This window comes from Schistocerca piceifrons, chromosome 8 (genome assembly GCF_021461385.2).
Source record: "Schistocerca piceifrons isolate TAMUIC-IGC-003096 chromosome 8, iqSchPice1.1, whole genome shotgun sequence".
Taxonomy (NCBI): domain Eukaryota; kingdom Metazoa; phylum Arthropoda; class Insecta; order Orthoptera; family Acrididae; genus Schistocerca; species Schistocerca piceifrons.
Window position 1 is genome coordinate 12,272,701 of NC_060145.1, and position 12,133 is coordinate 12,284,833.

At 43.6% G+C, this 12,133-nt stretch overlaps 1 protein-coding gene across 1 annotated transcript in view; it reads left to right on the forward strand.

Annotated features, from left to right (window-relative positions):
• LOC124711321 (myotubularin-related protein 3) overlaps positions 1–12,133 on the forward strand; it is a 160,275-nt gene that overhangs the window by 119,565 nt on the left and 28,577 nt on the right. The window contains 1 exon segment of the mRNA XM_047241339.1: positions 10,523–10,713. Within this exon segment, the coding sequence (XP_047097295.1) occupies positions 10,523–10,713 (191 nt within the window).

A 12,133-nucleotide genomic window follows, 5' to 3' on the forward strand; every position in this document is an offset into this window, starting at 1 on the left:
ACTTTAAATTATTACTATATCATATAAAAGCAAACTGCCAGAACTGTTTCTAACCTATATATTCAACATCCTAAATATAAGCAAAAATATGTGTAAGTTCCAGGTCGCTGAAGATTCTTTGCAAAGAATAAAGGTGGAATGCATATGGCAAGAAAACTGTGTTTAAATTGGTTGTAATTAGATGGTCCAAAAGTAAAAATTATCAACATACTGTAATACATATTTATTTATTGTCCCCTAAGGAGGTGGAATGGTGCTGCATTATGTACCCTCCGCCACAGACTCAGAGAAACCTTGCAATGAATAGGTTTAGGTATACCTTAGTTATTGGAAGACTATGCTGAAGTGTTATAAGCCATTAAGGCAAACAACATTCACATTCCTTGTGTAGTACAAGAAAGGATGATCATGACAATAAAATTAAGTAGGGAGTAAGTCACAGAACATAAACTGTGTGTGCGTCTTTATTTTCGTATGCGCAGACATTAAATGGGAAATTTCGAATATAAGAAAACTACAAGATGTGACAACAAATAAATGGCTTCACCTGCTGTGGATGGAGCCTTTCATATTTTGGTGTCATGGTTTGGCAGTGGCTTGACCATCAAAGAGCAACTGCACTCCCCAAAAATGAAAACGAGACATGATGGTTTTGTGATAAATTAAATATATTGTAATTTTGACTGTCATGTTGAGTCTTCGAGGTGTCCGTAGTATGAAAAGTTGTGTTCCTCTCTAATTCAGGAGTCACTCTCATGATCTGTACACCCATTCAAGGAAATATATGTTTGTAAGAGGAAAGTAGTCAACATGCTTTTTCATGATACAAGTAGAAGTTATCATCTTTTGCTCCAATACCAGCTGCAGTACATGAAGAAGTCAAGCCTTTCCTCAGCTGCAAACAGTATTTCAGAGGCACTGATTAACAAACAGGACCTCTACTTCGAGAGAATCCACTAAGGTGACCAGATTAAAATAAAAAGGTACAGATATCAGATGAAATCGCAACTGCGAACAGTGACTGCGATCAACTGTAGAGTGAAATGACGACAATCAAAATTCGTGCTGGCCTGGAACTCGAACCCAGACTTCCCGCTCATCGCGAGCGGTCGCCTTACCATTTGGCTATCCGTGCACAACTCACAGCCAGACCCAAACTTCCATATGTCGTCAATCATACGTCTATGATCTGTACTAGCACATCCACTATGCGTACAAATCAGACATTGTGTTTCAAAGTCACATGCCCAGTATCAGCAAATAAATACAATATTGCAGTGCCTTGAGTCGTGCACAGATAGCCAAATGGTAAGGTGACCGCTCGCGATAAGCGGGAAGTCTGGGTTCGAGTTCCAGGCCAGCACGAATTTTGATTGTCGTCATTTCACTCTACAGTTGATGGCAGTCACTGTTCGCAATTGCGAATTCATCGGATGTGTTTTGTAATGGCTGTGGTTGCCGCAGTGCATCGTCATCAGTATGACACCAGTACTGCAATGTCGTAGAAAGATAATGATGTCAAAATTACTTCAGGTGACAGATCTCGTGAAGTGTTCTGACTCAGCTTCAACTTCAAGGAGTGAGCCAGCAGCTACATAAAATCCTAAACCAGCAAGAGAGATATTTCAATTCATTCATCACTGGGCAGCCATATTTTGCTGTCAGATACAGTGTTGAATGCCAGTTTTTAACTGTCCAATATAAACCTATCAATTATCTGTTGACAGAAACTGAAAAGTGAGCGCTCTGCTGAAAGTGACCTTTCTGTTCTTTTGCTGTGTGCTCTTACTGTTGCAAATCTTATTGATATGTAGGCAATGTGTGTGCTCTACGGGTCACTGTATGACACCTGATGGAGAGCTAGGTGCATGTTGCACCAGATTCGTTTTACCCTCTTCCTTTGTTCCATTTGTGGATGTAATGCAGGAATAAAACTTGTGTATATGCTTCTGCATAAGCCTGTATATTACTGATTTTATCTTCAGTCTTTTATGTGTGACGGAGGAAATAATAGAAGTGATTCTGTAATGAAGGGTGCAGCTCCTCTTTGTATCTTCTTCCTCCTCCTCCTCCTCCTCCTCAACTGTCTTTTCTTTTTGTTCTTCTTCCTGCTTCCCCCTCCCTTCCTCCCCCTCAACTGTCTCTTCTGTTAGTCCTGCTTGGTAAGCATCCCAGATAAACAAACAATACTCTGAAATGTGTCAAACAAGGGTCTTGTAAGCAACTTATTGTTTGTCGATTACATCTTGCATCTCACACCTAATGCCACTTCCTTAGGATTCCTCCAGTAAATTTGAATCTGCCTTCACACAGCTGCAGGCCGCGGTGGTCTTGCGGTTCTAGGCGCTGCAGTCCGGAACCGCGCGACCGCTACGGTCGCAGGTTCGAATCCTGCCGCGGTCATGGATGTGTGTGATGTCCTTAGGTTAGTTAGGTTTAAGTAGTTCTAAGTTCTAGAGGACTGATGACCTAAGATGTTAAGTCCCATAGTGCTCAGAGCCATTCACACCACACTGAGTGTGCACAGAGACAGACTCTTACTCTAGGTACTGCACCTTCATGATCAGTGGTTGATTCCATAGTTGAGTAGTATTGGTTTTTTTTCCCCCTGCATCGCATTGCATTGCATTGCATTGCATTAATTTATGTTGTGGGATAACTGGCAGTCACTAAAAAATTAGAGCTACAAATGTGAAACTCTGTGACCATGTCTGTCTTCCTCAACGTATTTGCCCTTTGATGCAATACATTTATCCCAGTGATGGATGGCTCAGCATAAACTACAATTATAGGAGTCTGCATTTTGACTGTCGAGAAACATTCTGCCTCATAAACCACTTTGTCATCTTTTTGGAAATGTGTGCCACTAAATCTGAGGAAAGAGGAAGCAGTTGCTGGGTGCCATTGGAGGACAGTACAGAGGTTGGGTTAAAATGTGATAAGTCTGGTTGCCCAGAGGAGCAACAGCACGTGTGACTGTGTCGTGCCACGTCTTGTCGTGTCGTGTGCGTGACAGGCTGGGAAGCTGCCGTGCACTGAAAACACCCCTTGGACAGCTTCTTGTGACAATAGAAATTTGTTATTTATCCAACACTGACAGACTTGCATTGGAAATTAATGATGGTCTAGAATGAAAGGGGATGGTGATGAAGAAGGGAATGTGTTTCAAATATGTAGTGATAAGAGATCGAGTTTACTGTAAAAAGAAGAGAGAAAAAATATTCAGATTAAAAAACAGACGACAATACAAAACATACAAGATTTCCACTATATACATAGAATCAGTGCAGATTTTCATTTCATGATGTTGACAGTGGTCTTAAAGTCATTTATGGGCAATGCTAGATATCCAGTTAAAAAGTGGATCTTAGACTTCAAGGAAAAAAAATTGTGAGCAGTGCAGTTATTGATAACAACTCATTAATGCTAATGAAATGATTAGCAGAAATATCTCTGTTGACATATGTTGCTACTGCAACTAACTTAACAGGTGTGCCAACGTATTATTATGAATTTATTTGAAATACCTCCGTACAATCACGCAGTGATCAGTTGCAAACAAAATATTTAATGTGCATTGCACATGCTTACACTCTTCACAGAGTCTTAGATGGGCATTGGTAGGCCATAATTCAAAGAGAAAATAAAACTATCTCGGCTTGGTTCTTGTCTTGATGGGAAGTGTTCCCAATACAATTAGTTGAGATACCAATAAAAATTAGTATAAAACTCCAACCTACCATAGATTAGTCACAATGCCTGATACTGGTTACATTTTGGTTGGAATAAGTGTAGAATTGTTCTTTCATCCTTCAGTACTTCTAGAACAAAATATGTACAGTTACTTCATCTAGTCAAGTAAATACACAGATAGCTAATTGCAAAAAGGTTAATACTTCGTAATGCAATAACTGTTACGAAATACCTCAGTTACAGAACAACAACAGTGACAGTGCAAGTTTATCTTTCAGGTAATACATCAGTTTTCTTATAGTGCTCTGTTAAACATATTTACTAAGTTGTCACCTTATTAAATAACTACAAAAATGCTGTCTCTTACAGTTCAGGCCTTTCGGAATGCTTGTAAACGGAGGAGACACACATTTTAAAAAGTCTGACCTTAAAAACTAATTTTAACCAGTGCTATTTTACAAATCTTGGTAATTAATAAATTGCTGATATTTTTGGTCTTCTTCTTCACCCCCTCCTCTCTCCCCCCTACCTATCTCCCCCCCTCCTACCTATCTCCCCCCCTCCTACCTATCTCCCCCCCTCCTACCTATCTCCCCCCCTCCTACCTATCTCCCCCCCTCCTACCTATCTCCCCCCCTCCTACCTATCTCCCCCCCTCCTACCTATCTCCCCCCCTCCTACCTATCTCCCCCCCCTCCTACCTATCTCCCCCCCCTCCTACCTATCTCCCCCCCCCTCCTACCTATCTCCCCCCCTCCTATCTCCCCCCTCCTACCTATCCCCCCCTCCTACCTATCTCCCCCCCTCCTACCTATCTCCCCCCCTCCTACCTATCTCCCCCCCTCCTACCTATCTCCCCCCCCTCCTACCTATCTCCCCCCCCCTCCTACCTATCTCCCCCCCCCCCCGCTCCTACCTATTTCCCCCCCCCGCTCCTACCTATCTCCCCCCCCCCCGCTCCTACCTATCTCCCCCCCCCGCTCCTACCTATCTCCCCCCCACCCGCTCCTACCTATCTCCCCCCCACCCGCTCCTACCTATCTCCCCCCCACCCGCTCCTACCTATCTCCCCCCCACCCGCTCCTACCTATCTCCCCCCCACCCGCTCCTACCTATCTCCCCCCCACCCGCTCCTACCTATCTCCCCCCCACCCGCTCCTACCTCGCTCACCCCCCTCCCCCCGCCTCCTCTGCCTCTCTCCCCCTCTTCCCCCTCCCACCACCTTCCCCCTCCCACCACCTTCCCCCTCCCGCCACCTTCCCCCTCCCACCACCTTCCCCCTCCCACCACCTTCCCCCTCCCACCACCTTCCCCCTCCCACCACCTTCCCCTTTTCCCTCACCCTCAAATTGATCCCGACTGTATAATACTCCCTGCCCCAACAAAGCCTCCATCACTGTGGCTTTGAATTGCAGGGATTTCTTGGCAGACGGCTCTGCCTGGTGTCAGATTAATCTTCCTATGTACCCTGACACAAAATCACATTCCATAAATCCAACAGGATTTCCAGTCCCTTCTCCCATCCCACAGAACCTCTCCCCCAAATCGCGCTCTCTCTCTCTCTCTCTCTCTCTCTCTCTCTCTCTCTCCCTCCCCCTCTCTCTCTCTCCCTCCCCCCCCCTCTCTCTCTCTCTCTCTCTCTCTCTCTCTCTCTCTCTCTCTCTCTCTCCCCCCCCTCCCCCCCCTCCCCCACACATATCTTCTACATGCTTCTTAAAATCCATAAACTCAACCATCCAGGGCACCCCATTGTGGCCAAATACTGTGCCCTCACTTAGAGAGTCACTGCTGTCAAGGACCAAAACCTTCATCATATAACCCATAACCTACCCTCCTATATTAAGGACACCAACAATTTCCTCCACCAATTATCCACAGTTTTTGTTCCTTTGCCACCTGGTACCCTGCTCATCACTATTGATGCCACTACACGAACATTCCCAATGCCTGTAGGTTTACCACTATTGAACACTATCTTTTCCAGTACCCAACTGGCTCCAAGCCTACAGCCAACTTCCTGGTCCCCATGACCAACTATATCCTCAACTACAATTACTTCTTATTTGAAGGGTTCGCCTACAAAAAAAATTGTGGTACTGTGATGGGCACCATCCTATACCAGCTTATTCAGGGGTCATTTAGAGAAATCCTCCAGAATGCAAAACCTCTCACCTGGTTCATATTTAATGATGACATATTTGTTATCTGACCTGAGAGTGAGGACACCATATTCATATTCTTCCAGAACTCCAACACCTTCTTCGCATTTCATTTCACCTGTTCCTCCTCTAGCCAACAAGGCACCATCCTCAGTGTTCACCCCACCTTAAGGATGGCTGCATCAGTACCTCCACCCATGTCAGACCTACCAACTGTCAGCAATTCCCACCACTTGAACAGCTGCCACCCTTTCCACACCAAGAAGTCCCTTCCACACACCCAGCCATCCAAGGTAATTGCATCTGTATTACAAACAGACCTTTTCCAAATTTACAAAGGGTGTCACTGAGGCCTTGTGTAGAAACATATTTCCTGTGCCCTGTCTCTCCAGTTAACTGTCACTGCCTACATATGCACTGTCTGGCCACAAACGAGCAGTCCACTCGTGACTCAGTACCACCCAGGAGCAGAACAAGTGAATCACATTCTCTGCCAGGGTTCAACTACCTCTCATCGTGCCCTGAAACGAGCAGTATCCTACCCACCATCTTTTACACACATTGCGCAGTGGTATTCCTCCAGCAGCTGGACCTTAGCAATATTCTTGTCCAATTCTACTCCACCCCAGTTCACAAACTCTTGCCTCACTGCTCATATTCCTGCAATAGACCTAGATGCAAAGCCTGCCCCAGTCCTGTCCTGTCACATGCATCTCCTGCCCACCAAACGTGAGGCCACCTGTGAAAGTAAGCACATGATCTACAAACTAAGTGCAACAACTGTACTACTTTCTATGCGGGCATGAAAACTAACAGTCTGCCTTTTTGCCTGAATGACCACTGCCAAACTGTGGCCAAGAGACAGCTAGACCAGCCAGTTGCTGACCACGCATCCAACAAAATGTGCTTCATAGCCTGCACCGTCTGGATCCTTCCTTCCAACATAAACTTTTCTCCTGCAATATATCCTACGTTCCTATAACCCCGCTGGTGTCAGTCTTTGCTAGTTACTAGCCTCAAGCCACCTATTCCCTTCCCTGCTCCCACTGCAGCACTAAATGTCCTTCTACCTTACTAATACACAAACTAGTCTTTTTCACCTTACCTACTTTTCACCCCCCCCCCCCCCCGCCCCAAATACCACCACCTAGTGGCTAGAGACATTGCTCATGTGTGTACGAGTTGTGCTTGTCTGTATCTGTGCTGTTTTCTACTTCGGAAGAAGGCCCATTGGCTGAAAGCTTAAATGTATAGCAGTCTTTTTGTTGTGCTTGACTGCAGCTCACTGTCTCCTATATATGGTGAGTAGCAATCTATCCTCATCATAGTATTGTTGTTAGTCCGTCCTAGACATTTCCATTGAAAATGTTGTGTAATAGATTTCTTATGAGAGAGAGAATGACTAGAGCAGCAGTGGTCAGTTAATGATATTGTAGTATGTAGTCAAATAGAAACTCAAGTAATTACAGTGAAAAATCCTCAATAGTTGAATATAAGCAAAACTGTAACTCGAGTAAAGTAATTCGTGATAGACAGTGTGTGGTAGCAGGCGGTGGTAGCATTGACACTGGTGTGTAGCTGGGCGTGCTCAACGTGACTCTGCAAAGGTGGCAGAACAGCACAGTGCAGTGAGCACGTGGCACTCAATAAGGAACAGTGATCAGCTGCATGTACCACTCAACTTGTTGAAACCTTACTGACAAAGTTATTTCAGTCAATGTATAGTATTAACGCATTAACTGCCATGATCCCCATTTGGGGATTTGTAATGGAAATTTTGCATTTTTCATTATACTGGCAATTGTTACTATATTTTTCGTGGTTATCTAGACTTTTGTGAAGCTTTTGCACTGATAGTCAGTTTTTAAAGAAGTGAACTGTACAGAATTATTTGTGTGAAGAAATAAAAGTTTTTCAGAGTTACAAGAGTTGAACATTTTCAAAACAGCATGAGTTATTTTATTACGTAAATAATTTCTTCTGTGTGCTGGCATTTTCTGAAATGGTTTTAGAATATGTTTATTGATTGTTTATTTTCGGCATTTATTTTGCTTTCCCTTGATGGTTCGCTGACTTTCGCCCCCCCCCCCCCCCCCCCTGTTTGTGGCTCATGGTGTGTCCTGCCTGAAACAACATTTTGTTTTTCTTTTCTCCACAAGAATGAGTCCCTATAAAGCACTTTCTGTTAGGGAAATTGAAGAAATTGTAAATGACCCAAATTCTTGGTGTTCTCTGGTGATAAGTGTTAAGTGAATAAGACCTTTGACGTCAAGCTCCCTCCAGATCGCATAGGTGAGATGTCTGACTGTGATGGTATCGACGAAAATCTATTGAGAAATGATTCCAGAGCTGATGTCCCAGGTAGCTTGGAATATCGTATTAATGAAGAAAGGTAGGACGAGAAAAATGAAAGCTAATATCACTTCTAGTTGAACAGCTAAACTAGAATCTTACTGTAAAACCTACCCTGACGTAGCAGATATTGAACACCATAATGCCATTTGGTAGTGCCACTGAAAGTAAAGTCTGTAGTTGATTGCTTTGAAGAGATTTTTGATGAACGAGTACTGGACTCAAGTGCCCTTGAAAGTGTCCTGTATGCTACACAGAACATTAATCACACCTTTGATGCAATGAATGTATAAAACAGTTCTTAGACATACTGGCCTTCATTGGATAGCATGGTCTCCCACAGGAACAGTTATATTGGAATGAAGATGAGGACTTGGATGTGTGTACGACACTGTATGATCCGCAACAGGTATCTGAAAATCAGGTGCCACCTTCACTTCAATGATAATGCACATCTCAACAGAAAGGGATAAATTTTTCAGAATCTTTCTCATGATGGTCTTGCTGAATAAGAATTTCATGAAATTTTAGATTTTTGACAGACTGAGCATTGATGAGAAAATGGTTCAATATTATGGACACTATTATCTAAAACAATTCATTTGTGGGAAACGAATCAGATACAGATTCCAATAATGGGTCATATACTGTTCCTGCCATCTACTGGTTCACAAATCAAAATATTCTGCTGCTCCAGTTAAGAAGGATGGTGGCAAGGGCATATTCTGCTCAATCATCTGCTGCTCCTCATCCAAAATGGGGAAGATGTCCATAGTACCCGAAGGCAAAAAAATGGTTCAAATGGCTCTGAGCACTATGGGACTTAACATCTGTGGTCATCAGTCCCCTAGAACTTAGAACTACTTAAACCTAACTAACCTAAGGACATCACACACATCCATGCCCGAGGCAGGATTCGAACCTGCGACCGTAGCAGTCGCGCGGTTCCGGACTGAGCGCCTAGAACCGCTAGACCACCGCGGCCGGCCAGCCGAAGGCATCTGTGTCACTTGTTCCAGTTGAATTCAGGACTTTTCGAACCAGACACTCGATTGAATGCATCACATTGGGGAAAGAAAGAGAATGTGAAATTAAAAATGCAAGGAAGCAGTGTGCTGTGTGCAGTGTGGGACTCTGTATTGAATGCTTTGTTTCCTGGCACAAAAAAAAAGAAACTGTAAAAAGAGAGTGGATTATGCCATGATCCCCATTTGGGGATCGACTAAAATGTAGCAATTATCACAAGGATTTTTTTTCTCTCTCTCCCCCCCCCCCCCCCCCCCCCCCCCCCCCCCCCCCTCCCCAGTCTCTAGGTCAATTAGGCAACCCAGAAATAAATGTAGATTGAAGGAAAAAGAGTTAGACAATTAATAGGTTAAAGGAACATTGTAGTTGTTCTCATTCCCATTAGAGTGGACTCGTATCCCAAGGAATAGGATCCTGTGACTGCATTCAGCTTTCAAATGTCATAAGTAATTTGTGTTGTAACTATGAATATTTTCTGTCAAGGGTGAATATTTTTTGTCAAGAGCAGTGCTATTGGAGCAAGAGCTTTGTTCTCTGTACTGTATCATATTTTGTTGATTCACAACCACTTTGTATCATCTGTTACTAATGATGACCTCCCCATTTTACCACTCATAACAAATCCTCTCTGTTGTCTTTGTTAAATGCAACAATTGGGCTATTGCCAGTGACTTTCTGTAAAGAATCCCAGTTGTAAAACAATAACTTCAGAGTTTAGTTTTAAACTCTTTATTGTATATCTGTTGTATTTTTATTGTATATGTAGCCAGATTGTATGTAATTGTGATGGATAATCGGTATTGTAATACCAACTGAAAAGGAAGTTAGAGGAGGACAAGATGTGACCAACATTATTTGTTCTGGAATAACTGGCATCTTTGGTCTGTGCAATTTGGGCTCATGTTGTTGCTGTTACCTAAGATGTCTGCTCTTGTGTACCTGTGGGTTGACAGAGAACTTGCAATGTCAGATATTCTATTCGAGTCTACTTACGTAACGGAATGTATATAGGTAGATACGGTTCCATTTATACATTTGAGATGATTTTTATTTTGTTGGATTGAAAACAAAAAATTTCAGTGGATTCCTCCGAAATAATCCTGCCGTATATTCTCTTCATGGTCCTTGTGCATGCTTTACGTAGTTACTCGTTCCAGTTTAACCAGCAACTACCTTTCTTCTTAAAATGGAAAATATATACAGAATTTGCCTTGACGGGATCATCTCCGTATGTCTTGTAATGTTCTCGCAAAAACTATTTGTAAATCAGTCTTGTCCATTTCGTGTGCAGGGCTCCTTGCCAGAGTCGGTATGCAGTGGAGAACAGCCATCAGCAGGAGAGTCCCTGCCTTCTGATGTCTCGTGGGAGAACCTGGAGGAGCGCGATGCAGGGCCCACCCTGTGGGTCCCCGACCACGCTGTTAATCGGTGCATGGGATGCGACACAGAATTTTGGCTAGGCCGTCGCAAACATCACTGCAGGTGAGTCGCTGTCTAATAACTTTTCGGAAATCAGTAATGGAATTGGTTTTATTTCAGAGAAAACGTAAGAAATAAGTATTGTAGAATCAATATGTTTTACTGTAAATAGATAAATAGCTTCAGCTAGTTGGGGGTCGTGGGAAGGAATCTAGGTGCAACAATGTATGAAGCAGCCATATAAATTTCATTCTGTCAGAACTGTGCCAAATATTAAGGTGAAATGCTGTTAACATGCCCCGGTTGGGCAAAGTCTTATAAATTGTACCACTTTCAGCATTTTTCTGAAATTACTGAGATCTAACATACATTATCTAAATGTAATATGAATAATATTATGAAAATAAAAGTTACTACTCACCATACAGTGGAGATGTTGAGTTGCGGATAGGCACAACAAAAGACTGTCACCATATCATCTTTTGGCTGACAAGGCCTTTGTTGAAAGTAGAAATCTCTCTCTCTCTCTCTCTCTCTCTCTCTCTCTCTCTCTCTCTCTCTCTAGGGAAACATTCCACGTGGGAAAAATATATCTAAAAACAAAGATGATGTGACTTACCAAACGAAAGCGCTGGCACATCGATAGACACACACAAACATGCACACAAAATTCAAGCTTTCGAAACAAACTGTTGCCTCATCAGGAAAGAGGGAAGGAGAGGGAAAGACGAAAGGATGTGGGTTTTAAGGGAGAGGGTAAGGAGTCATTCCAAATCCCGGGAGCGGAAAGACTTACCTTAGGGGGAAAAAAGGACGGGTATACACTCGCGCGCGCACACACACACACACACACACACACACACACACACACACACACACACACACACACATATCCATCCACCCATATACAGACACAAGCAGACGTATTTAAAGATAAAGACTTTGGGCAGAGATGTCAGTCGAGGCAGAAGTGCAGAGGCAAAGATGTTGTTGAATGACAGGTGAGGTGTGAGTGGCTGCAACTTGAAATTAGCGGAGATTGAGGCCTGGTGGATAACAGGAAGAGAGGATATATTGAAGAGCAAGTTCCCATCTCCGGAGTTCGGATAGGTTGGTGTTAGTGGGAAGTATCCAGGTAACCTGGACGGTGTAACACTGTGCCAAGATATGCTGGCCGTGCACCAAGGCATGTTTAGCCACAGGGTGATCCTCATTACCAACAAACACTGTCTGCCTGTGTCCATTCATTCGAGTGGACAGTTCGTTGCTGGTCATTCCCACGTAGAATGCGTCACAGTGTAGGCAGGTCAGTTGGTAAATCACGTGGGTGCTTTCACATGTGGCTCTGCCTTTGATCGTGTACTCTCCACCAAGAGTGTCTTTCCACCGTCCACCTAACCTTCGTAACCTCTTAGTTCATCCCTATGAAATCCCCAAACCACCTTCTCTACCCTCTGGCTCCTACCCCTGTAACCGCCCCCGG